At 40.8% G+C, this 27,294-nt stretch overlaps 4 protein-coding genes and 1 long non-coding RNA gene across 5 annotated transcripts; 4 read left to right on the top strand and 1 right to left on the bottom strand.

Moving 5' to 3' along the window:
* Nucleotides 1–532: 532 nt before the first annotated feature.
* LOC139555106 (homeobox protein Hox-A10-like) lies at nucleotides 533–3,347 on the top strand. Its single transcript, XM_071368595.1, has 2 exons — nucleotides 533–1,501; nucleotides 2,334–3,347. Exons 1-2 carry the CDS (start codon nucleotides 613–615, stop codon nucleotides 2,606–2,608), a joined length of 1,164 nt encoding a protein of 387 aa, XP_071224696.1. The 5' UTR covers nucleotides 533–612; the 3' UTR covers nucleotides 2,609–3,347.
* A 4,402-nt stretch (nucleotides 3,348–7,749) lies between these two features.
* Nucleotides 7,750–9,964, top strand: LOC139555105 (homeobox protein Hox-A9-like). Its single transcript, XM_071368594.1, has 2 exons — nucleotides 7,750–8,464; nucleotides 8,856–9,964. Exons 1-2 carry the CDS (start codon nucleotides 7,915–7,917, stop codon nucleotides 9,098–9,100), a joined length of 795 nt encoding a protein of 264 aa, XP_071224695.1. The 5' UTR covers nucleotides 7,750–7,914; the 3' UTR covers nucleotides 9,101–9,964.
* Nucleotides 9,965–13,507: 3,543 nt separating this feature from the next.
* Nucleotides 13,508–17,591, top strand: LOC139555101 (homeobox protein Hox-A7-like). The gene is made up of 2 exons (XM_071368592.1): nucleotides 13,508–14,303; nucleotides 15,953–17,591. Exons 1-2 carry the CDS (start codon nucleotides 13,943–13,945, stop codon nucleotides 16,333–16,335), a joined length of 744 nt encoding a protein of 247 aa, XP_071224693.1. The 5' UTR covers nucleotides 13,508–13,942; the 3' UTR covers nucleotides 16,336–17,591.
* On the bottom strand, nucleotides 15,510–18,418 carry LOC139555103 (uncharacterized). Its single transcript, XR_011670944.1, has 2 exons — nucleotides 18,283–18,418; nucleotides 15,510–16,288 (listed from the first exon to the last, which is right to left on the bottom strand). It is a non-coding gene; the product is annotated as an uncharacterized lncRNA (long non-coding RNA).
* A 4,311-nt stretch (nucleotides 18,419–22,729) lies between these two features.
* On the top strand, nucleotides 22,730–25,708 carry LOC139555098 (homeobox protein Hox-A5-like). Its single transcript, XM_071368590.1, has 2 exons — nucleotides 22,730–23,950; nucleotides 24,600–25,708. Exons 1-2 carry the CDS (start codon nucleotides 23,359–23,361, stop codon nucleotides 24,854–24,856), a joined length of 849 nt encoding a protein of 282 aa, XP_071224691.1. The 5' UTR covers nucleotides 22,730–23,358; the 3' UTR covers nucleotides 24,857–25,708.
* The last annotated feature ends 1,586 nt before the right edge of the window (nucleotides 25,709–27,294 follow it).

Genomic DNA, 27,294 nt, shown 5'->3' with positions numbered 1-27,294 from the left:
TGCCTTACAGTTCTCACCTACAATTGGTGAGGATTGTTGAAAATGTATGCGCATGAAAAGGTATAGGCCTTTATTGGGCCTGTTGTTGCGTCTGTGTCTTATTTGTAACTAAAATGGTTTCCATTTTGTCTTATTCTGTGAGATTTATGCAAATGGAATGTATTAAATATAGAGGCATAGGGAGCAATAGGGAGCCACATAGGTCTTATAGCAAACGAATAATTTGATAATAATGATTTAATGTTAAGCACAGTTCAAACGGATAGGGGTTCAGACAAACTTCTCTTAATGCTGCAAACCAAACGGATAGTCGATAGGTATGCTGCACGGGCGTGCATATACCTCTTTTTTATTTTCGAATGTTTGCATTCTGCACATAGGGCCTCGCCCCTCCGGCGTTATGGTGGTGCATTACAGCGAGGTGAGAGATACCCAATGATTGCTGTGCTGTCTCCTTTATCTGCCTCAGACCCATGATGGATATGGCCCCGGTTGCTACGTGGCTCTGGAAGGGGAGGGGCCCTGCGTATCCCAGCGTTCCTATTGGCTCCAGAGTCTGCACGGTGGAGAGGGGGGTACCTCTAATCATATCCAGCATGTTTTGCACAAGAAATGTCAACCAGAAAGGGCTATCTTCTCCCCTCGCCAAAATACACCACAATAATGGCATGCTCGGACAGCCCCGCAGGAAACGCGTTTTTTGTGGATTCTCTGATCAGCGGCCGGACCGAGGGTGGAGGGGGACACTACTACCCGGGCAGCAGCGTGTGTCTGCCCCATAACGCCGCATCAGAGGTGTCTTACGGGCTACAGAACTGTGGATACTTCCCAGGTATAGGCAAGCGGAGCGACGTAGGTCCCCAAAACATGATGTCTGCCGCGTCAGGCGCGTATATGTCAGGCATGGAGATGTGGATGGATGCGCAGAGGTCGTGCCGAATGGACCAGCAACAAACTGTGGGTCCCCAGGTCGCGCCCTGCTCGTTCCCGCCGAGCATTAAGGAGGAGAGCGCATACTGTCTCTACGAGCCGCAGAAGTGCCCCAAAGCCTCGACCGCCGAAGACCTGACATACTCCAGGCTAACCACGACAGGCTCAGGTTCAGGCTCGTGCACAGTCACCGACGGCGGTGGTGGTGGGGGTACTGTACCAGTGCCTGGCTACTTCCGCTTGTCTCAGATGCACGCACACTCTCATAAAGTTTACCACGGGGCCCAATCGAACCCCTCTCATTCTCACTTTGGCCTACACCCCCCTGCACAGACTCGCTTCCACACCCCGACCCCCCCACCGTCCTCAGCCTTAGCCTGCTTAGCCACGGCGGCTTACAAGAGAAGAGACACCGAGGAGGCTCTGTCTTCCGGTACCGCGTCCCAGCCCCAGCAGACGCACGCCCCACTGGGGGGCGAGGAGGCACGAGCGTCCTCCGACGCGGAACCTTCATCTCCCGAGGAAGCTGAAGAGGAGCTCGAGAAGGAGAAGCCAACGAAAACACCTAAAGGTGAGCTGAGGTCATTAAAAGGTGTGGTCACTCACTCTGCCACGGTTGGTTTTATTGCGTGCTGTATAGTAAAGCAGGTATGGGGATGCGTAAAAAGGTTATATGGTAACACCTGCCGAGAGACTGATTTCGTCTTTTGCATTCTGAGGTCATTCAAGTGTTTGTTTTTATTTAGTGATTATATATGGTCTTACCGTAACCCAAAGGATAAATGTTTTGTCATTAGCATTAGCAGAGGAGACACCATGCTTTAGTTGAGAGACATTCGCTGCCTAAAAGTCAAGCGGGTGTTAAAGTTTGGAAAAAATAATAGAAGTAAACCAGTAAAAATGCTGTGGTAAAAAAAGAACACTTGTATTATAAAAAATAAATGCAATTACTTGCTTAGGCTTAGGCTACTGCAGGTTTATTTTACATTTTAGGACCTTGTTTCTTTGGACAAAAAATGACTTGACTGGCGTCCAATATAGGCCTAACAATCGTATATCTTCCCATAAACAAATAGGCTACTAAAACCGTTTTTATTTTGGGGCGGTGATATTTGTTCTTATTATAGTAGATCTAGAATGATAGAAAATGTTATACATTTCTGATTTTTTGTTTGTTATTATTAGCAAATGTTTCAAGTTCAAGCAAAGTACACAAGGCCGTTGAACCGTTCTTATGAAAAGGCCTATATCAAACCACTGACTTGCACAAAACACACACACACACACACACACACACACACACACACACACACACACACACACACACACACACACACACACACACACAACCTATCTTACATACATAGTTGATAGCCTAAAAGCATGTATACCATTTTCTTTAGGAGACACAGAAAGCGAATGCACGGCCAACTGGCTAACAGCAAAAAGCGGACGGAAGAAACGTTGCCCATACACCAAGCACCAAACTCTGGAGCTCGAGAAGGAGTTCCTCTACAACATGTACCTGACTCGCGAGCGTCGCCTAGAGATCAGTAGGAGCGTGCACCTGACGGACAGGCAGGTCAAAATATGGTTCCAGAATCGCAGAATGAAACTGAAGAAAATGACCCGGGAAAACAGGATTCGGGAGCTCACGTCAAATTTTGGTTTCTCGTGATAACTTTGAATGTTTTCGATAAGCTTTGTATTGAACTAGCTTTAGTTATAATGTAAGATGTAAAGGGCACATCTTTAATAGGCCTACATACAAACCTAGTCTTTGCATCGTCTTATATAAGCTACTGGTAAAACGTGAATGTTATTGGGTTGTCTCTTTTCTTCATTACTTTGTTAATTGTTCGTTGATTCGGTTCTGTTGCTGTCACTTGTTGGGATAGGTGTCTTGAGTAAAACAATGGAAGGAATTTGCTTTGGGTCGTATAGGATTGTAGCCTACCAATACTTAAAAATATATATATGTTTGTTGTAGATACAAATATAAATCACAATTGAGATGTACGTTTATATTGCATATATGTGGGGAGTTTCCTTTACATTTATACTGCATGAAACGACATGATTCAAATCCATATTTTCCTGCATTTTGCAATGTGGATCACACTAAAATGTAAGGCTAATGTATCCACAGTAAGGGAATAAGATGAGTCGCCCTGTAAATGTATTCTTCCGATGTAATGTATGTAGATATTATGATGAGCTGATTGTAAGTGTACATAGAACAACATATATTTGATCCACTTTAGGATAATATTGTTGTGTAGACTCGAACTAAGGGAAATGTAGGCTACATGAGCAGTCTACATTGTGAAATTGTTTTTATTGTGTATATCATTATGTACATATGAGGTTGTGTTTTCGTGTATTGCGTAATAAATTATCAGTTCACATAAACTGGATTAGTATGCTTTTAGATGTCCTTGTTCAGAACTCTGTATTTCTCGCTAATTCTTTGTCTGTAAAGAGAATAGGCATTTTGTACAGGCCAGTTGAGGTTGTAAGTGCACTTTGGGTTGCTCGTACATTGCTTGGCTTTTGTCTTCAGAAATGTTTTTAGGATCCATGGAGTAGCTCTCGGAAACGATTTAGATATGACACCAGCCATTATGTCTAGGCGGTATAGGCATATAACACTGCAAGCCCAACCGGCTTTTGTAGAGTTTTATGACTTGCTCGTATATGACGATTTTCACTCTCCCCAAAGACTGGCTTCAGTCGAGAGAGCCATTAAGCCGGAGAGGAGGCTAGAGACAGTCGTAGAAAGTTACACTGCATTTAGACAGAATTTGACGAAGTCATCTTCTTTTCTCTTGTGATTGGAATATCGCAATAACTTCGATGAATGGGTGAGTCAATTTGTTGTTTTGGATTTGGGTTTTTGGGACACCACATGTTTAAAAAAGCAGGTTTCCAGCGGAAAGATTTGATACTGAACATGTAAAAACATTGTAGGCTATTTTTAATACAGGCCTCTTATGAACAGCATGGGTGTTTGAGATCGATATGAAAACCAAAGAAGACGTGGCGTTATGCATTGGCTGCTGTGCGTCTTGAGACGTCGAGCGGACTGTGGAGTGGTTTAGGTAGTTTCATGTTGTTGGGATCCATTTTCTACCTCTACAACACGAAACTGTCTTAATTGGCCCAGTTTAATACATCAAAACGTCAGTCAACTTAATTCGGGACACGTGCAATCTAACTGGATTTGATAATATTGAATAGTATTGGGAGTGTTATTTGTGTTGACATAAATAAATCAATAAAAATAGGACCTTTCTTATTGCCTTTACCTGTTGGGAAAGACTTGCTGTCGTGTATATCTCTTAACATATCGTCAGTAATATTTATAAAACTCTATTTGTTATTTTTCATCGTTAAATTAAGCACCTGAATGCCTGCGTCCTATATTTATCTTGTTAAAAGCTCAGCTATAGGAGGGTTGGACTTGGAATTAGCGTAAAGCTATAATCATGTTTTCTGTCAGTCGTGACGCGGCGACGTCAGACAAGGCCTCGGTTACGACCACTGCATTGGAGAGGAAGGGGAAGTTGAGTGGGCAACAGCGACTTCAGTGGCGCGCCGGTGGGCAATAGAGCCGGATGCTTCCGCTGCGCAATATTGCCCGAACACAAAAGAGGCGAAGGGCTTTATGGCGATATTTAGATCCGCCAGACAAGCTGTTATCTGTGGGCAAAATAAGTAAATAGCCCCTGCGGTAAACTGGGTCCGTGTTAAAAACACCCTGATTTAGTTTACAGCCTTAACGTGCCACTGCCTTCCCTTGTGTCTTTTCTTTTGAAGATGCCTGTCTATTCTGTGTTTTAGTGCGCCCTATCCACTATCCTCTTTGTTTGTTTCTAATGTCTCTAACACATTTTCATCCATGCCTTCTCTGATTCTGCACAGTGGTATACGTTCGAGGATTAAATATTATCTGTTCAGTTATAGGTGTGTGGCATAGCCTACTGTTTTTTCATTCAGTAGGAAAATATGCTGGAGTGGATTCTTTAGCAGCAGTGAACCGCCTGTGGCCATGTAGGGTGTTGGCCTAGCTTTCAGTTTTATTGGATGGTAATAAATAGAACACGTATTCTGTGTGCAGCTATCTCCATTCTCTAAGGCTATGGTGTGTGTGTGGGGGGGGGGGGGGGGGGGGGCAAGGTTCGACACAATGTCTGTAAAGTGTTACGCAGGCGTTTCCTCTCTTCCTACTAGTCCATATAGTATCATATGTTGTGTCCAGACTTGGGTTGCACGTTCAGTAGCTTCTCACCTACTCTTGAATTACCCCACATGCATTAGTTACCCCACAAGTATTAGTTTGTGTTGTATTGCTTATCCATTGAAAAGATACACCTGAAAATCAAATGCATATATAGTGTAGGCTTGACTATAATTTCCAGCGTTCCTGTCTTCGTTTATATTTCGTGTTTCAAGTTTTAATGTCACATGCACAATTACAGTGAAATGCCATTCTTGCAAGCTCTAACCTCAACAATGTAGCAATCAATAACAATGTAATACTAAAAATAACATGAGGTAGAACAAAAACACACAAGAAATAAAAAGAATAAATGAGAAGTATACGAGAAAGTAAGTACGCGTACTATATACAGGGTCAGTCAGTTCCAATGCCATATTTACAATGTGCAGGGATACTGCAGTGGAAGAGGTAGATATGTAGGCAGGCCTATAGGGGTAAGGTGACTAGGCATCAGGATGTATGATGAACAAAGTAGCAGCAGCGTATATTATAGTATGTCAACGGGTGTGTGTAGAGTCAGTATAAATGTATGTGCATATTATGTGTGTGTGAACAAATGATGGAGTGAGTGTTTGTGTGTGTGTTGGATTGTCAGTGTGCGTGAGTGTGTAGTACCCTGTGAGTGTGCATAGAGACTTTGCAAAAATAAATACATGGGTCAACTCAGATAGTCCGTGTAGCCATTTTTCTAGCTATTTAGTTAGCTATTTAGCACTCTTATGGCTTGGGGATAGAAGCTGTTCAGGAGCCTGTTAGTGTCAGAATTGATGCACCCGTGCGGAAGCCAAGAGAACAGTCTATGGCTTGGGTGGCTGGAGAATGAAAATGTGTTAGCTTTCTGCTTTCAAATTTGATTACAACGTGATCTATGTGTCTGAATAATGACATAAACAACCCCATTTGTGAACTTTCTAGTGCCTATCTATTATCTATTAGTTGCATGTAAATGTCACGACGTAGGCCGATCTCCAATTTTTTGTAGGGAAACTCCTAAAGTTCTAAGTGCTTTAGTATTTTACATAATGCTATCTTTGTTATAATTTTCTACTTTAATAGTGGATTGTTGTTTTCGTTAGCCACGGCGGATTTCATAATTGGCTCGATAGTGCTGGTATTTGTAATAGTGCTAGTGGTTCTTATGACAGTGATCTCTCATAATAGGCTAATAACATTCCTAGTAATAATAGGATAATGTATTTAATAGGATAATGTATTTAAAAAAGAAGCCAGGTATCGATTTACATGCTACTATGTGCACAGTATTTTCTACGACGAGTTTTCATAATTGTCGTTTATTAGTTTTAGCTTAATTATTTAAATATGCCACAACTAGGCCATGCTTTTATGCTTCAACATTAGGCTATTGAGATACATTTTCTGCAGGCTTAATATAATAGTTGTTTAATTCCTCGGTTCTGTTTAATAACCAGAATACGTTTTTCTCTTGTCCATGGATATACGAATATAATATTAGCCTAGAACAATAACATTATTTTTTCCCAATGTATTTTTTTAAGACATCAGTAAATAAACGAACATATTAGGTTCTATAGCTGTGAGTAAATAGGCCTACTATGCAAACACAAATACAATTCTATGCTAATTTCCATTTTCATGCTCAAAATAATCTTCCATTTACTGAAATAATGTTTGTTTTTCTCAGTAGATGATATATAAACAATATCATAGGATGTTGAGGAAATAACAAATGAAACTAGTCAGATATTATTATCAGCGGGCTTTTAGTCCGATTAGTCTTTCATCTGATACTATATTATTGTTGTATAATACCAAACTAATATGTTAATAGGCTATACAAAATAGCACGATATACACAACATTATGTGCTTATCTTTAATAGTGGGTGTGCGTAAAATGTTTTTTCTTTGGGAATGTTTGGTCATCACTTTCTCTGGTTCGAAGACAATGAAAATATGAAAGGTTGAAACATTTTGACGGGAGATGGAAGAGGTTACATACTAGGATGGAAAGCGTCCCAGAGCATTAGTTTTAAGGAAGAATATCTAAATAATTTACGTTCTTTGGCGCCATAGAAAGAATGCAATTTAAGACATTTGGTTAAGTTAATAAGCCCCAATATGGAGAAGATATTCTGGTTAATTTCAGTCCCTGTGTGTTTTGTTGTGAGTATCATTGGTAATGCTTATTACCCTGTAACATATGTGTAGATATCCCTCGTTAAATGTGTGTTTTACCTCATTTGGGAGGATTATTTGGGGGATTTACTGACCTATGCTAACAGGGACAGATACTTTCAATGGTATTTTTCAATGGTATTTTTCTCAATGGAGTTCAGCCTCTCCCTTGACATAGCCCAACATTTATATCAGCAATTGCGTACTAATCATATAAAATAATAATAATTTGCTTTTAAAACTAGACGTTGTCACGTTTTAAGACAAGAGACCCGCTATCATTTAATAGTCAAAGGGATTGATTTATTATTTATTGTTCAGCCTTTGTGATCACGTGCGCGCATCACCCAATCGAATGGCAGCCCTGCGTCCGAACTATTAGTAGACTGTAGTTCTTTGTGGTGCCAAGTTGCTAGTTGATTTCTTCAGATTGTTATTTTGTGAGAGTGGGGTTTAGTGCGTGTGTATGTGTGTGTGGTGTGTGTGTCGCGCTTGTTTTTGTAAGTATCAGTGTATGTGTGCGTACATGTGAAAGTCTCTTTTGCCATGTCGACATCTGGAACGTTGACTAGCTACTACGTCGACTCCCTCATCTTGCCTGAGAGTGAGGCGCTCTCCGCGCCCAGATACTCCTCCGGTCCGAGGGGGCTCCAGCACGCGAGGCAGCCCACATCGATCACCGATCACACTGAGCTTGGGCCCTGCACCTTCCCGACGAAAGCCCCGGTCTTCAGCCCGTCCTGGGGCCATGTACCGACCCAGTTTCCAGGCGCCGTGTCGTCGGTGTACCACCACCCGTACGGAAATCACCGAAGCCCGGCTCCAGGCGACGTGGAGGGTCGCTACATGCAGTCCTGGCTGCTGGAGCCCATGTCAGGGTCCTTGCCTTTGACTGGATTACCAACGAGTCACCACTACGGGATCAAATCCGAGAGCCTGGATGCGGGAGCGGACAGCGTGCTGCCTGGATCCCACACGGCGCTGCTCCTGTCCGATTTCGCCGACGGAACAGTGGCGACGGCATCCCCGGTGGACAAGGACACACTACCAGGCCAGACCGGGGACCTGAACGAGGAGAAACCGGCCCTTGATCCAAGTAAGTGCTGCTTCATCCTTTGACATTTGGCCATGCTATGTTCTGTAAAGCTGCAGGGATGCAGATAGAAATGTGTGAGTAGTAGAGGGGGCGCGTGTTTGAAAATATGCCATTCAAGGCGTGCCATTCATTTATAGCGACTTGATAATAGGCTAGCGTTCTCTCACTCATTTCCGTGTTCTAATAATATGGGTTTCAGATTTTAAACAGGAGCAAGAGCCAAGTATGGGAGTGCAATGCTACTTTGGAACGTATTTATATTTTTACATTCAGAATTGATATCCAGAGCTTTTGTTATCAGCCTCGTCCCTTGTGGGTCATATGTTTTTATTACATCTGGGCCAGCAGCACCGGGCTCACACCAGTCTCGTCTCACACCCCCTCTCTCCAGATAACCCGGTATCCAACTGGCTCCACGCTAGTGCCACGAGAAAAAAGCGCTGTCCATACACCAAGCACCAGATCCTCGAGCTGGAGAAAGAGTTCCTCTTTAACGCGTACCTCACGCGGGACCGTAGGTACGAGGTCGCAAGGCAGCTCAACCTTACGGAGAGACAAGTCAAAATCTGGTTTCAGAACCGCAGAATGAAGATGAAGAAATGTAATAAAGATGGTGGACCAAAAGATGATTTATAGGTATGATTGATTGAATGAGAAAAAAATATCCGAAATAAGGGGGATATCTGTGAAAAGGCTATTTCTCTGCTGGACTGCATTTTTATAGTCGTTGTCTCACTGTTTTATCCCTAACAGAAGCTGTTATGTGTCTTGTAAAAAGCATGTCCGGCTCTACTCGTCGGTTTGATGCAACTAACTACCTTTATATTGCACAATTTAGCAGTGCGCATTATTTTTTGTTATTGTTATTAGGATGTTAATGAATGAATTAAAGCCTCGGCTGTGAGGGCATCTGTGTAAGGCATGTACCCTATTAATAGGCCTATTCTCTGTGCTCGTTTGTGTGTGGATGTGAGTAGATATGTGTGTGTTCTCTGGTTTGTAGATATAGGCCTATGTGTATTTCAGGTTCAACAGAATTTAGTTTCAAATCTTTTGTTGTTGTCGTTATTTCAACTATTGGTCAATTTGAGTTGGAGGGATAGGCTAACGTAATGGTGGCATTTTGAAGCGGGTGCATGAGCATCAAAAGCCTCTTTAAAATGCATATTGGCCTGTTGATAATGTTACTAGAAGCTACATAACAATGATATTGTCTCTCAACTACCTATAATTGCAAGAACCTCATTTCATTTTAACACGACTTTTCGTTGTGAAGAGACAGAATGCTTGTATAGATAGTAAACTATGTCTGAAGTTCAGGGAGTAACATTTGAGAGGACATATTTGTTAGAAAGGAGAGAGACTAAATAAAAAGAAACACTGTATGCTACCTAATGAATACCTCATGGTCAGGGGACTTTCAGATTTTTGGTTCTCAAATGTAATTTGTACTATTTATTGAATAAAACAAATTATATCTGCGAATGCAGCCACGTTGAATTATTATAATTTCTTGTGCATTTGCATGTCACTGTTCAGTCTAAGATTTAATTCAAATGAATGTGATGCTCTAACAGAAAATGATCAAATTCTTAAAGCTATTGACAGTCAGATGTATTGTAGTTGACCAAATGTAATGTGTATAGGACTATTCTAACATTAGTTTGCACATATATTTTCTCTCAAACAAAATATTGGAATAATACTAGCAAAAACACTATTCATGGAGTGTTAGAAAATGATAACAATGACCCATTTATTTCATTTTACGTGAGGGAATTCGATATTTTGAACGCGCACTTCGTTATCCTTTCTTCAAGCTCGCACGCAACACACATACTATAAAACGGTGTGTGTGGGGGGGTGGGGTTCGAACAGTCTGTAGTCCGGGCAAACAGGCAGGCCCGGCGGATCGCTGCACGCTTGCTGCTCCGCGCGCCTAGGCAGTAGAGGTTGTTAGCTGTATACAGCCATAAAAGACAATTACCACTATAACCGTTTATGGGGTGCAAAGCGCTGCAGGGCGAGAGGACACAACACAAGAAAGATGTCGAAAGCTTTGACAGCTGATGCCTAAAATAATGTAGTGTAGGTATTCTTCAGCTATGATATGACACCACTGCTCAGTTTAATCCTGGTGCTTCTGGACACATAATGGCCGCTATGTTTTGAAACCGTCGACATGAGCAGGGCGGTCGAGGATTTACTATTTAAAATGTAGCTTTGGCGGCATTCAGATTACAATATATCTGAGCTTCTATTCAACATTTGTATCAAGAATGAGTTAGGTCTATTGATGTGGGCCTGCTTCCACCAAAAACCGTTGGATTATAAATCTAGAGAAGTTCCCTCAAATTTGCGCTGTAGCCTACCAAACAATTTATATCGACAAAGAGTAGCCAATAAAAATTGAAATTATAGATAGGCCTACTTGTGAAATAGGCTACAACTGGACCTTGGAACTGTAAAGCCACATCCTCACAGAACCACCCTTGTTTTATCAGACAACATCATTCACATCAGACATGCACATATATTTTAATGCACGAATATATTAGCTTTAGTAAATAAAAACAAGGAAATTGCAGTTGTATGGAGCCATGTAGTGGTGTTGTGACGCGCTAGGCCTCGAGGACGCAGATGGACCCCAAACTTCAAAGGCTCAGCCAGAGACATAGCAATAAAACGCCTGGTCTGCTATACTGTCTGGCATTCCACTTTTAATGGGTTTATGGCCGTCCAGACACAATTAGACCGTTTCCAGAACTCGGCACCCATTTGTTTTTTCTCTTTTCTGTGGGACTGCAGCATGGACAAAAGGCCTAGCGGAAATGATCAGCTTTATTGGCCTCTCCCCCGACTGTTGCTCAACGGACTCATGGTCATCTCGAGCGACCCTTTGTTTGTACCTGGCCTGGGAAAGTTCTCTCTCAGTTTCTCTGGTGGTAGCTAGTGTTCTGTTCACGCGCTGAAAAAACAGAAAGGGCAATAAAACAACAGCATTATATGAGTCAAGACCTAATCTCAGTATAGATGAGACCAACATGAACATTTTAGATATACTATTCTCGATTGTCATCATCGGACCTCCAAAATCTGTATTCCATGTGGAAATAGAACTGCAAGCAATGAGAGCCACATACATTAATCGCATTCCTATTATGTGATTTATTTATGTTTTTGGACCCTAATGGGGAATGGGTGTGATTGCAGTTCTCTGGGCACTGCACCTTTTCCACCCTGCAACTACGTGTAGTGACCAGAGGATGGCGGTGATGTTCTATAACAAGGCTCAAAATGGCCTCGTTTGAACACTTACCCTTTCTGATTATTTTCGGATGAACATATTTTGACATGTTTTGGCCTATTGGATTTTCGTTTTATAACATTGTAGTTCGAATTGTTGCTTGCTATTATAGTATTTATAATGATGTTAGCTCTTGTAGACGTTGACACATCCGCGGCAGTATTTAATATTTAATAATAATATACATAAAAAATAAAAAAATAGTACGCCTTAGTCTAGTCACAAAAAACATTTGCACGTGTAGGACTATCTTTTACTTGACGCTACAGAAAAACCTGAAACGTAGTTGTTCCGCGTGTCAAATGAAAGAAATCAGGCTTTTAGAAGGCCTAACTGTTATAGTTAAAATGTGTTTATTTCCATATTTAGTTTAGGCCTATAGGAATACTAAACATAAGTAGTGCTTTCTCAACAAATGTTTTGTACATATGATTCGTAAAGTAATTGGAAATTTATTTTGCCCTTTTCAAATAGGCTTATCGTTCATACTCTACTTTTGCAATAGCCCTATTCTACATTTGCAATAGCCCTTCAATTTGCTTTAGGCTAATCAATTTTGGAATATTATGATATGGCGTACTAAAATATCACATGTTTGGTGGTATTTAGATTAGCCTAAATGGGTTAGCTATATGCTCAGTAACTCCACATATAGATTTTTTTTTTTAAATCTCTTCTGTGTTTTTTTCCAGATAACATTGTGGAATGCGAAATAATTTACATAAACGTTACCAAATTAGGCCACGGCCTATTGCATATAAATATGTATAGCTATCCCTCGTTAAATGTGTGTTTTACCTCATTTGGGAGGATTATTTGGGGGATTTACTGACCTATGCTAACAGGGACAGATACTTTCAATGGTCTTTTTCAATGGTATTTTTCTCAATATATATATATATAAATCTGATTATTTCAACATAGAGCTACCTCCAAGAAAGCAAAAATAATACAGAAGTAGTAGACGTTTAAATGTAGCTTTGCAAATAACGTTGTTAGTTTTAAATATTCAAATTGACTTATTTAATTTGCTTACCTAACTTTGATGTTTTGAGTTAATACTTTGCTTAATCTAGCATTAGGTTACCACTCAAAATAATTCTCAAATATTTCACTTAGGCCTATACTTACTTGCAACAATTACTTTTATATTATCTTATTTGAAACGCAACAATGGTAACTGAAAATCTTTACAATTGTAAATGGTATTATTTCAATCACCACAATATCAAAGAAACTGTTGTCAAATGTTTCAACTTTGAATTGATCAGTCCTTTGTAGCCTATGATATAATTATCATGTTTTGATGTTTGTTGTGTCATATAGTTCAGTTTTACCCATGGAGAAATGTATTTATATGAATTGAACAAAACCTTTTGAATGAGTACACAATGCAGTTTTATACTCTTAGTTGTGTATAAATTACAGATGTTATGAGGTGGTGAAAACGATTGTATTATGGTGTTATTATGGTGGGATATGGTGTATTATGGTGTATTATGGTGTAGTATGGTGTGTTATGAAAGGCTAAATGCAACAGTATACGTTTATTTTATTTTGATGACATTGTATTTTGTGTCATTTCATATGTATAGGCTTCCCACAGTGTTTATGAGGTGTGTGTGTGTGTGTGTGTGTGTGTGTGTGTGTGTGTGTGTGTGTGTGTGTGTGTGTGTGTGTGTGTGTGTGTGTGTGTGTGTGTGTGTGTGTGTGTGTGTGTGTGTGTGTGTGTGTGTGTGTGTGTTAATCCTGGGAAATTCCATGGTAACAGAGTGATGCTGAGACTCAGATTGTTCACTTTAAAATGTCTAACAAAAAACAATGATTGCAAAGTTAAATAAATCATACAACTCTATGCACAATGAGTACTTTTATCAATTTCCACTGTTTTTTGTTTGACATACATTTTAAAGTGAACATTCGGAGTCTCACCATCACTCTGTTACAATGGAATGGCCCTCCTACTCTGCAGTCTGTGCATTATAATGAAATCTCTGGCCCCGCCGGTGATTGGCTACATCGGTCACAGGGCTGGATCACGTGGGTGAGTTCTTTGGTCCTGGGGAAAATGGGGTTTGGTGTAAATCCAGGGTGTATTGCTGTCATATATCACATTACCTCGTAAAAACGACACTGAAGATTCTGGCCCAACAAATCACAGAGAAAAAAATATGAGTTCTTATTATGTGGATGGTCTTTTTAACAAATATACGGCGAGCGGTTCTTTCTTCCCAAACGCAGACCTAGGTTCGTGCACTCTTGGACCCGATGGAGAAGGACCCGCATCTGCTCACAACGCCGCAGCCCCTGCCTTCCCACCGTCCCTGTCCGGACTTTACAACGTCAACAATGCAATCTACCAGAGCCACCCGATGTTTAGCCCTGGTTATGGCCAGGGGCCGGACATTCGCAGTCTGCACTGCAGCTCCTTCGACCAGAGCCGTCTGTTCGGGGACAGCTGTGTCCAGCCGGGGCCCCTCACCTCGCCAGAGGACAAACACTACCGAATGTACCCCTGGATGAAAACATCAGGTACAGTCTAAGATGAGTCCTTCCTTCCCAACCTGCTTCTGCAGAGCTCTGCTATAATGTCAATGAATCTACAAAACCGTGGGATACTTAACGTGGTCTTAATGGCGCAATTAATTACTTGAAGCCATTGGTATTTCGTGGAAAGAATTGTTCAACTTTTATTACGCAAGTAATGAGTTCTGTGGCCATAAATGTATTATCCCTTCGCTTCTGCAATGCTTTTTGCCTCTGCTTTCTTACTGCTTCTACTCCCCTTTGTGACAATAAAATACCAGACTATGTAACGCCAAAATAAAGGAAACACCAACATAAAGTGTCTTAATAGGGCTTTGGGCCACCACGAGCCAGAACAGCTTTAATGCTCCTTGGCATAGATTCTACAAGTGTCTGGAACTCTGTTGGAGGAATGCAACACCATTCTAACACCAGAAATGCCATCATTTGGTGTTTTATTGATGGTTGTGGAGAATGCTGTCTCAGCCACGCTCCAGAATCTCCCATAAGTGTTTAATTGGGTTGAGATCTGATGAATGAGAGGGCCATCGCATATGGTTTACATCGTTTCCATGCTCATCAAACCATTCAGTGAACACACTTGCCCTGTGGATGGGGCATTGTCATCCTATGAGGGCATAGCCATGGTAGCCAAAACAATGGCCTACCCAGCATTTTTATATATGACCCTAAGCATGATGGGATGTTAATTGCTTAGTTAACTCAGGAACCACACCTATGTGGAAGCACCTGCTTTCAGTATACTTATATCCCTAATTTACTCAAGTGTTTCCATTATTTTGGCAGTTACCTGTATGTTATAGTGTAAATCAGTGATCGTGCGCTCTGCAGTTCAACCTTTTGAATGGGATAGAGGTAGCAGATGTGATTATCCTCATCAGTTTCAGAAACCTTTTTGTAGACATGGATATAATCTATATTAATGGTGGTTGTAAATAATATCAGTGGTTGGAGCAGTGGTAGCCTATTAATAGTATAGTTTCTGGCTAGTAGGGAATTGGTAGGCAAGCCAGTGTTTAATAAAGATATACCCTACCAATGAAACTAGCAGTAGTAATTGCTTAAGGGCCATGTGGGTATGACCTAGTAGTGGTGGACAAACACATGCTGCTAATTGGAGAGGCATGCAGTGCATTAGCTATAGGCTACAGGCTAGAATCCCAGCTGGAATATTTTTAATGGAACGAAGTCTTTAAAAAAATAAAGTTTATTGAAGTGTATATAGGCTACATGAGGCAAAACATCATTGACTGTCCTAAAACATTTTGAGAAAGACATCTTAGTAAAAATGGCACAGACACAAAATGTTTTTATTTATTAATTGATTAAATTCTATAGAAATAATACATGAATGCAAGATCACAGAATTGTCACATATCTCATTATCAATATCATGATATTATCAGAGTTATTACATATTTGCTTCTACACCTGCATTGCTTGCTGTTTGGGGTTTTAGGCTGGGTTTCTGTACAGCACCTTGAGATATCAGCTGATGTAAGAAGGGCTATATAAATAAATTTTATTTTATTTGATATGCCATGCTTGTGTAGGACATGGTCTTATGCATGGCAGAGCAATTTGTAGTATTTTTATTCTTGGACCTAGCAGATTGAAACCGTTTTCTCTTGTAGATCCAAACCGAAAGCGTGGACGTCAGACCTACTCCCGGTACCAGACACTGGAGCTGGAGAAAGAATTCCACTTCAACCGGTACCTGACCCGCCGGAGGCGCGTGGAGATAGCACAAGTGCTCTGCCTGACCGAGCGCCAAATCAAAATCTGGTTCCAGAACCGGAGGATGAAGTGGAAGAAAGATCACAAGGACGAGTCCTCGAGCTCGACCCCCGGTGCCACCAGTGAGGACGTAAACGAGGATGATGACAGTGATCCGGTAACCGACGGACAGTCCAAGGCCGAGGACGCCGAGTACGGAGATTCCCAGTCCACCGGTGTGGCGTCAGAAACCCCTGCAAGAGGAGATGGAGACAAGGAGGCGATTAGAAACACTCTATAAATGTTCATATTGGTCAATAAGGAAATGTTCTAGATGTAGACTATCACAGAATCGATACACTCTGTTCGATCATGCTATTCAGAGCTTAGAAGCCTGATTGAGGAAACGACTTGCAGGGCTGAAATTGAGACGCACTAATTTAATATATTCAAGCTAGTGAAAACACTGGCTATAGCTATAAAATGCATATGGCTATAGGAAGATGAAAGGGAACGGATACTACCTATTTACTCTACGCTATTACAATGACAACTCAATTTGATCTTTGAATGTAGAACAAGTCTACTGTAAATGTTATACAATATTTAATGTTAATCGTTGGGAACTATTAGATATTTTACTACTGAAATAACATTCCTGAACAGAGAACTACCTAAGGCAACAGTTGCATTCACGCAACTTCAGAATTTACCTCCAGTTTCAATTGACTTCGAGGAACCTTTTTCGCACTCTTTTTGTCTCTATTTCAAAGCGAAATAAATGCAAATGTTGAATGGACTGGTGAATATGGCTTTAATGTTTAACTGTCGCTTATTATCGTTATATTGCGCTGCTGTCTGTTATCATGTCTAATGTTGTGAGAGCTTGTCTTTTGGGGTCGAGATTTGTAGAGATTTGAATAGATATTTGCATGATTTCCAAACAGCAATCAAAAAAATGAATTGTCCAATTTGTATACCCTACCTCAGATTTTACGTCAGAGACTAAACCTATAGCCTACTGATGTCTCACTGAATGTCAACACTGCATAAGTACTTATAAACACTGTATTGTAACGTCGTGTTGTTATTGTACTTTCATCTCCTTTTTTGCTTTCAATTATTCTAACTAGCTATAGCCTAGGGTCAATATCATTTTTATGGACGTGAGTGTGTCTGCTTGCACGTGTAAGTCTGTAAGTTGGGGAATTTGTGTGTTTGTTTTATCTGAATCTAGGGTATAGAAGAGAACCGGTCCTATGTTCAGAAATAAGCATTTGTTTTGCAATTTGACTGGTGTAAATAGACTTTGCATTCGACACTCACCGCTTTTCCTCTGCGGTATTCTTATTGTGACATTATGTAAGATGCAATAGTAATCGAATAAAAACAAAACCATTCAGTTTGAAAAATAGCTTCGTAACGAATTTCCTGTAAGCCAACCATACATTGATGAAATCTTTAGCCAAAATGTTATGAAATACAACCTACATGCCAAAATCGATGGTACTACCTACCCTACATTAGGCATGAGTGAACATATTGTATCATACCTTTTCACGTTCATTTAGTTATTCTAACATTTTAACATTTAAGCCATTTGTTTTTATATGACAAGAAATACTGAGCCTAAAAATACGCTATTACGCTATTACATAATAACACGGTGGCCTCTTTCTAACGTAGTCTATTTAGCATGAAAAGTGAAAAAATAGATTAAACCAATGCAACATTTGCTTAATAAAGAGACTAAAGTATGTTAACTATGAGGACACAGACTGTACAGGCTGTGTGTGTGTAGCCTATTGTGAAGGGGAAATTACTGCATCCCCCCTCCTTTCGGTAAAATGGCGCCTAGTTCTGACCTGCCCCCTCCTCCCCCTCTCTGTTTTTTCCCCTCTCTCCCCCTGTCGCTCTCTCACTAGGTCATAAATCCGTTGTTGTTTATGAAAATTTACAACATTGCAATACAACTTTACGAGGCTCCTCGGCTTCCCATTGGTCGCCGCTGGTCACATGGCATGGAGCAGTGAACATGAACTTTTTATACATAATTTCCTTTTCCAGAATAGAACCGCACTCATTTAAAAGCCTGTGTCTGCCATCCAACCCTTTCTGTAATGTAAAAGCATTTTCTCTTCCATCTCTTTTCGTCGTGGGTAACGCTGTTTTGCTTTTTAGTTTATTTTATACGCAGTGCAAGGAAGCAGTGCCCTTCTCATGGAACCGGACGGTTTGGATTCATTACCGGGGTCCTCGTGACGGTTTGGCACATTGGACGGGTTGAGTGCGTCGTTGCCTGATCCCGGGAGCGCTTGGATTCGTCCAGGACCCAGCTGTCAGAACAGGGGATCCGGTCGCTTTGCGCTAGCAGCACTTGTCCGTCCTCTCCCTGTGACATCACCACACACCATGAGACCCGAACACCTCACATACGGTAAGAATACTACTTGCTTATCATGATTGGATATGATTTTGTAATCATGCATTAAATAGAGTGAGCATTCAAGTAAAAATAACTTTCTATGCTTGTTTAGTTTTAAATAGCGATGGCTTTCAGAAGAGTGGTTGGAATGTTGTGTTGTAGGGTTACACGGGTTATGTCCGAACATTTGATTTGATAATAACAATATTATAATTATTTGCATGATTAAGATGAATGCTATGGTTCGTTGATTGTGGTCTCTGGGCTTTACCTATCTACATATGTTATTCAGTACTAATGTAGGCAAATGCTTTGTCATTATCAGGATTTGAATAATTTATTGGCGATGCATGTTATGTGTGTTTATTTGTTGCTATTCAAATGGATGGTCTTTCACCAGCCCCGAATTGGAACTGTGGCCAATAGGCCTACTCATTGTCGCCCTCTTTTGGGAGAAGTGTGGTGGTGTTTTGGTCACAGCCTTCTGTCAGTTTTCTCTCTTTTACAGTCTATGTGTTAATTGTGCCAACACAGAACTTCCCTTTGTCTTTTTATTCGTGCTATCCGTAAAACCATAAAACAGGGGTGTACATTGCTGTTTGTATCATGATAGCATGGTTTCGGCAGCTGTAGCAGTTGTTTTGATTTGAGGAAATTATAGATTAGCTTAATCTAGAGTATTTTTGCTCCACTTTTCCTCTCCTCCATGATGTAACATCAGCACCACGTCATCGAAAGGACCTTCTTATCAATGATCCATTCATCTTGATGATGTTCACGCTTATAATATTTACAAACGATATGGTTACAAAAAATATGCTATTAGTGCTATTTTGCTGGTAATATGCAATTCATTTTCATAAGAGTTTTAAATCCTCTACATTGGCACTGCATAAGGCCCAATATAGCTGGAATGTATTGTTCTGAATAGCAGTAGTGCTCAACGTTTTTTTATTAAGCTATATGTTAGGTGAGCTAATACTACATATATTTTGTCTGTGTAAATTCAGACTAGATATAGAAAATGGCAAGGTGTAGGGTTATGCAAATAACCTGCAGAATGGTCAAACATCAAGACCTGATGACGAGTTGACACCGAAGGAAATAAATGCAATCATTATTAGCACATGCAGAAAGAAAATTAAAATGGAGTTCTGCTTGTGACAACAGATGGTCAAGTGTTCTTTACATACGATCACTGGACATCACAGAGAGTCAGAACGTCACAATAGACACCATTTATATAACAATAGATTGTCACCTCCAAATGATGTCATAGAATAGAACCTGCGAGACCGAAACGTCACAATTGATATGGCAAGATTATTACCTCAAAATATGACACAAATTAGACACCGAGAGACCGAAATGTCACAATAGGCATCAATACCAAGGAAAAAGTACAACACAATAGCCTATTGTTGTGATGCATTTTATTACTGTATGCGTGCGTGTCAGTTTGCATAGTTTTCTTCGACGAGTTGCGTTTTAGAATTTAATCCGTTATGGTTCATCTCTTAAATGTGTTTTTAGAGTTCCGTTTACCTTAATGGCTCCAATTCAATATCCTCCTCGATATTTACAGTGGTAATGAAACTAGTTGAGAAAACATTTCATATATTCAGATTAAGAGTGTTTAATAGTCACATGTACAGGGTTGCAGGTGTGATTGCAAGGTACAGTGAAACCCTTAGGCTCCGAGCTCCAAACATTAGAATATAGCCGTGCTGCTACTCCCCTACACTATACAACATCTAAGGTATCTGAAATGCTGCTTGAACTGTTACGCACGTAATACGCACGTAATACATCCTGTGTAGCTAATGAAATTTATGAGCAAATAAAACTGAAGCATCGTGACATTTTACTCTCTCATCAAGGTTTGAAGCTGCATTTCAAATTGTTAGCATTTTACCATCTGGAGAGCACGCGCCCCTCCCTGCTCTGTGCGCCACAAGCACGCACACAGAGTCCCTAATCCTGATTCTTTTCTCTTTTTTACATCCTGAGGTTTCTAGCAGATGCAGACACTTGAGTAGAACGCAACCAGTCCTGACGTTTTTTAAAACTCTCGCACTTCCTGATTTGCCCCCTTTCCCTGGGTGGGATAATTTCTTGGGAACTTTGTTTCTATTGGCCATTGATAAATCAGATGTTAGCTCTTAGACTCTCTAACAACCTCTTTAGAGCCACAATCACAAACACTCCTGGACATTCTAAAGCACAGAACCTATCCTTGCTCCTTCCAACATCCGGAGCATGCTTGTATGCGCTCTCAAACTATGCCTGAAATGTAAGACCCGGGCTCGCATACAGGGCTCCTTTAGACCACTGTACACATCTGGTCCTGAGTGCAGCTTGTTCCTCGGCTACTGCAGTGCCTGAAGGGGCCCTATTACCGCTGTGAGTCTGCATCCTTCGTACAGCGTACTTATCCATCACGCAGTTAGTGCCGGCGCTCTAAACTGGCTGTGTGGGGCGTCGTATAGCCAAAATACGGGCTATCGTCTTTTGGGGACTATTGAACCAAGAGGTCCAATGGATTTTGGATAGATAGGGCCTTCGTTGCCAAAACGAGACTACTGTAAACCTGCAGTCGCTTGCCCCAGTTTCTAGTAGCCTAAATAGACGTTCCAGATTAACTGCACCATTTTCTGCTTACTAGCCACGTCTCTTTTGTAAGGTTACATAATTTAAAAAGTTATCGCTCTGCCTGTCCTGCCTGTACACTAATATAACCCTGCTCCAGCTATAGAGTCACATTCTCATCAACTATTATTATAATCATCACCGCTTCTCCGATTTTAGTTTAGGCCTATATACAGTTTATCTCTACGTTACACCAACAAACCAGCAACTCAACACCGATGGACAGCAGCTATAATCAAATAGTGCTAAATTAATGTCGTCATATGTTTGTTATTGTTATTGCTTGTATTGATTGGGCCTACATTATTATTACTTCTGCTGTTACCGATATATGTCTTTCTTCATATCATATTTCGAACCTAATTTTAGATTGTCATTACGTAGTGCCTTATCTTTGTATTTTGAAAATTTGACAATACTTATCTAGGCAGATTCCAGTCCCATAGCCTACTTCTTTCGCTTCCTCACTCTGAGGACATTATTGATGGAAGGAAATGGGTGTGGGGAAGATGCCGAGCAAGGCCAAGGGAAATTATAAAAATTTCCCTTTGTTATTTATCCATGTAAAATGAAGAAACATTCCTACACAAAAAGATCATGTTAATTTCGCCTATCGTCAGACATTCTTGGAAAATGTATCTTCTAATCTGTGTTTAGATTACAACATGTGTTTAGATTACAACATGTTTTCAGATTACAACATGTGTTTAGATTAAAACATGTGTTTAGATTAAAACATGTGTTTAGATTACAACATGTATTTAGATTAAAACATGTGTTTAGATTAAAACATGTGTTTAGATTAAAACATGTGTTTAGATTAAAACATGTGTTTAGATTACAACATGTGTTTACATTACAATATGTGTTTAGATTACAACATGTGTTTAGATTAAAACATGTGTTTAGATTAAAACATGTGTTTAGATTAAAACATGTGTTTAGATTAAAACATGTGTTTACATTACAATATGTGTTTCGATAATTTTCAAACAAACCTATATTTTTCTGCTCCTCCTTTTCCTGTTCTGAAAATGGACTTTAGTTATCCATATTTGCAAAAAACTAAAACTAAAAATGTATATTATTGTTATGCCATCCATGTTTTCTTGAGATTAGGCTATTCATTACACACAACTGCAAGATTTTATGCAGATTGTTTTTGTTGCCTAATTATCTAATTAGCATAATTCAGTCATCATTTGTTGATCAAAACGTGGGTTATTTTCATTCAGACTTCTAAAACTATTTATGGAATTTCACTTGAGGGGCGAAGAGTTGTTTATTGAGACTACTGTATTGTAGCCTACTTTCTGTCGTCATCTAAAAGACGAAACTTAAGTTGTTTCAAATGCCTCATTTTTTGCGTATCTAACATTTAGGAATGACTGCCTTTCTATTAGATTGGATTATAACTGCAGGTTGACCGCTCTATGCACATCAGTAAACTAAGCATCACCTGTAAAATGATTATTTGTGATAAACACATTTTCAATGTATTCAAATGTCCAAAGAGTTGATTCATATAGGATATTCTAACATGGTTTAACGAAATATTTAACTAAATTTAAGGTTCTAGACAATCATTTTTTAAATATATTTTTCTTGTACTTGTTTTTTCTTGTACTGTAGGTGTTTTATTCCCACGCGAAGGATAATGTTTACCATCGATGAGGATAACATTGAATACAGATTTCTCTCTATACTCTCTATCAGTGGAGAGGTTGCATATTCAGTATACACTGCGTTTCTTGTTGTATTGTTTGGGGAGACCATGCTTTTGCCGCAATGGTCGTTAACCTCTGAACGACCCCGTTCGGAGCCCACGCCTCAAACACTGTCGCAGGCAGTGCCAGACTGCGGCCAGAAGATGGCGCGCCACGACAATCCAAGAAACGTAACCCGGGCCCCGCGAGCGCCCTGCCTAGGCGCATACCCAGGCGCGCCTCCCTAACATCCCACCAAGATTTCCTATTTGTGCACGAGTTTACCTCTGGAGGTCATCAAGCAGGATTTACGACTGGTCAACAAAAGCACGTGATTCTCAGCCGTACCCCATATTTGGGTGCCTACGTAAGAGAGAATCAAGTACATGTTCTACTCATTTCCATAATTCATCATAAATTGTGCAAGGGTGCTATAGAACGCGCAAAACCATCAAGAGCCACAAATCAAGTACACACGTTATTACTTTCTCCACAAAAAAAGCAACAAATACCTGCTAAACAACAATATTGGAATTATCAACCAATGAGCTCCTATTTTGTAAACTCATTCTGCGGTCGCTATCCCAATGGCGCGGATTTCCAGTTACATAATTATGGAGACCACAGCTCTGCAAACGAGCAATACAGGGACTCCACGACCATGCATTCCAGCAGGTACGGTTATGGCTACAACGGGATGGACCTCACTGTCAGTCGCGGTAACGGGCACTTTATGGCCAGCGTGCGGGCACAGGGCTACTCCCCGAACCAGTCGGTGGCGACAACAACGTCCTCTGTCGAGACGCCCATGTACACCCAGCCCGCGAGCGCCACGGAGACGACGTCCCTCTCGCCTCCACCTGACCCGCTCCCGTGCTCCTCCTCTGTCGCGAGCTGCTCGTCTCCGGTCAGCGAGTCTCAACCTCAACACCGAGACATAAAGAACTCCATAACGAGCCCCTGCACGACCCCGAGTTCGAACGGAGGCACGCTGTTGAACCGGGTGTGTGTGTCCAAAGCGTCCCCCCTCCAGGAAGAGAAGCCCGCGGGAAGGGCGCAGACAACTTCCCAAAATGTCACCGACGGTGCCCAGCCCCATATTTACCCCTGGATGAGGAAACTGCACATAAATCATGGTAAAACAGCTTTGTATTTTGTTTAGGTCGACGCTTGTGTTTGTGTTTTGTACTTGATACAGCTGGTCTTGTCTCTGTGTGGGTTTGTGGTGTGTGTGTGGGGATGGTGTGCCCTATAGCCATTTTAAGATGTGCTTGTTGCCATTTTCGGAGCTCAAAAGTATTTTCCCAAATCATTATATGAGAGACAAATCACATCTATTCGATATTTTATTAATGGTAGTTTTAAGGGGCGTGTGTAATGGCGACATTTACGCCACCTGTTTAACTGCATATTGTACCCCAGGCGTTGGGAAAATAATTCAACGTGGCATGAAAACACAGGACATTTTCTTCTTACCAAAATGCAGAATTCTTCTTACCAACATTTTATTTAAATATAGGATTATAGGTTTTCTTTTGCCATAATTTCGGATTATTCTGTATTTGCATGGTATTTTTATAATTGATTGGCACTTCCACTGCGTTTTAAGGTGTATGTGAAATGTGTGTGAATCGTGTATAAAGGTGTGTTTTTGTGGATTAGGCTCCATGGAAGAGTGATCAGTTGTTGCCAAGTAACCCTGCATAAAGCGTTAATAAACATTATTGTGTAGGTTGCTATTTTGATAGTGGGCTCATGGTTGCATCCTGTGTGTGTTACCACCAGACAGTCTGACCGGACCAGAGGGGAAGAGGGCGAGGACAGCCTACACGCGTTACCAGACACTGGAGCTCGAGAAAGAGTTCCACTTCAACCGTTATCTGACCCGCAGACGGAGGATCGAGATAGCGCACGCGCTCTGCCTATCAGAACGCCAGATCAAAATCTGGTTCCAGAACCGGAGGATGAAGTGGAAAAAGGACAACAAACTAAAAAGCATGAGCATGGCAGCGGCAGGGGGTATAGGGTACCACCATCCCTGATATTTGGTTCCCCGATGAGCACTAATAAAATAATACAAAGCTTGGGAGAACTTCCTATCATGTCAAAAGCCCAAGAGACTTTCAGAGGGCTTCTTAGGACAGTGAACATCCACGTGTCCATGCAAGCTCCAGCCTTTAAAAATAATTTCCTCTTTATTTATTTTATTTTGACCACGATAATGCTTGTGTGAGTAAAAAAAGAAACTTGCGTTCTGTAAATGTTTGTCTTAAAGGAAAACCAATGGGAAATACATGTTTGTTTAACTTATTTCTTGTTCAAAATTGAAAAAAATTAAAGTTACCACAAATAAGTCTATTAACTATCCAATAGAAGTTGTGTAGCCTATTGCACTCATAAAACAGTATAGAAACTCAAATAATGAATTACTTGATAAGAAATGTAGTTGCTTTTGTCTATAGCCTTTGTTTTATATGTATGTATGTAAGTAGGCCTATGTATTTATTTGTTGAATGTATTGTGCCAAACTCAGATAACTTGTTCCTTATTGTAGACAGACTTAATAAGCCTTATGTGATTGTTGTGCGTTGTGAACACGTGATGGAACCGCAGTTCTGACCCAGTGTGTGTAGCTGTGCCTATGTATCATTCGTTTGCACGAGCTGCTGTAAAGTTGTTTCACCTGGCACATCTTCTTAGAATGTGTTTCTGTCTTTTGTGTGTACGTTTTTTTTCCTCATTAGTTTGGATGTGAAGGGTTACATAGTGGATCCCATCGCGTATACGCCATCGTGATATAAGCTTTTTGTGAATGTTTTTAAAGAATGACTGGAAAATGAAAATAATATTGTTATGGTGATGCGGATTATAATAAACTTTCTACGGGAACAACACAGACTGTAAATTATTTGTTATTTCTATTTCTTCATGTGCCTAGGTGGTAAAACGCATGTTTGTATGTCTCAGAATTGTCCAACATTTTAGTTGTTGAATGCAAACTTCATAGGCCTGCTGTAACTTGTTTTTGTAGGTCAAGACTATGCCTAACTGAAATGCAGTCCTGAAATATTCGTTTTTCCCCCTCAGTGTAACCCTTTCACCCCATTGATTGCATTTGAAACTTAAAAAGCTACACTTTCCCAGCTAGTTTAAAGGTCGAGAAAATCAACAGGTAGACAAATCTATATCCGCTTTCTTTACTCACCTCTGCACGTGGGTCTAAAGCGGGTCCTAGCCAGTGACCTGCTCTAGGGGCTCTGCGTCCCCTGTGCTCGAGCTCACTACTCTCATGAAATCCGTTCGACTTTTCGAGCCGTAAACTTTATTAGGCCGGTTCTGGCTCCCTGACATTTGGGTGCCAAATGAATGGGGGTTTTGTCTATGAATTAGATCGTAAAAATCATCCAGAGCGCGGCCAGATAGGCTCACTGGCCATAAACGGTCACGTGGTGGCCATTAAAGTAAGTTTTATGGTTTTGGGGAGTTGACAGTATATTGCACATAACATATAATCGCACTGACGCGAGGCTTCGTCTGACTCTCTCCTTGCAGGCTGTAAAAAGTGTTCCTTGGCCGTTACAGCCGCTCCTCGTTCACCAGAACGCCTCGCGATGGACCCTGCGCACCGGACTCACACGAGGAGAGAGCTCCTGTCTCGAGGTAAGTTTCTGCCTCTATTGTCCTTGGGTAGCCTGTGGGCTTCCATTCCCTTGGCTCTGAACAGCCACCCTGTTCGAAACAGCATTATGATTTTATTCGGACGCTCTATTTGTCCTTATTAGCCTATTACGCTAATTTGTCAGTTGGTTATGAGCTGAATACTGGTCTTTCTCGGCAGATGTTGGCCAGGGTTGGGTCCGGCTCATGGATATTTAATTGCTTCCTTCCCAGTGGAACTTGTTTCCCTCCATCTGTGGTGAAACTCATAATCCATTACTGCGTGTGGGATAATTATGCTTCTGTCCACTTCCACCCCCACAAACTTCACTTTTTAATACGTTGTTTTTTCGCTTCCTGTATAACACAAGGGGGGTTATTTGGCCTCCTCATAGATATTCATGTGCTGGACAAGCCAAAAAGCTATTTGAGCTGTTTTAGGTTGTTTGCATTGTCATTGCTTAACTGAAATATGTTTATATACAGTACTTGACTATCATACAACACTTTCGGTATAATGTTTTTGGTGGGTGAGTGGGAAGTTAAAGCACAACTTAAAAACTTTGGAGCTGCAGTTGTCGCTTTGGTCAGGTTTCCTCATGTGTTCCATAAACACACTGTAGAGTAAACACAACACATGACAAGGAATTCCGTTTTGTGTCAGCCACGTCATTTTGTGTTTTGGGGTTATAAAGTTCAGTTGACCTCTTGGAGAGTGTCACTCTCGCTGCATGGTGACCTCTTTGCAGAGCCTGGGCGCGTGCGTCCGTGCGGAGGTGATCACTCAGATACCAGTATCTCCAGGAAATTATTGATTTATCAA

The sequence above is a fragment of the Salvelinus alpinus genome, chromosome 26 (genome assembly GCF_045679555.1).
Source record: "Salvelinus alpinus chromosome 26, SLU_Salpinus.1, whole genome shotgun sequence".
In the NCBI taxonomy this organism is placed as follows: Eukaryota; Metazoa; Chordata; class Actinopteri; order Salmoniformes; family Salmonidae; genus Salvelinus; species Salvelinus alpinus.
The sequence above is the reverse complement of the archived record's forward strand: the minus strand, read 5'-3'. Positions and strand labels throughout refer to the sequence as shown.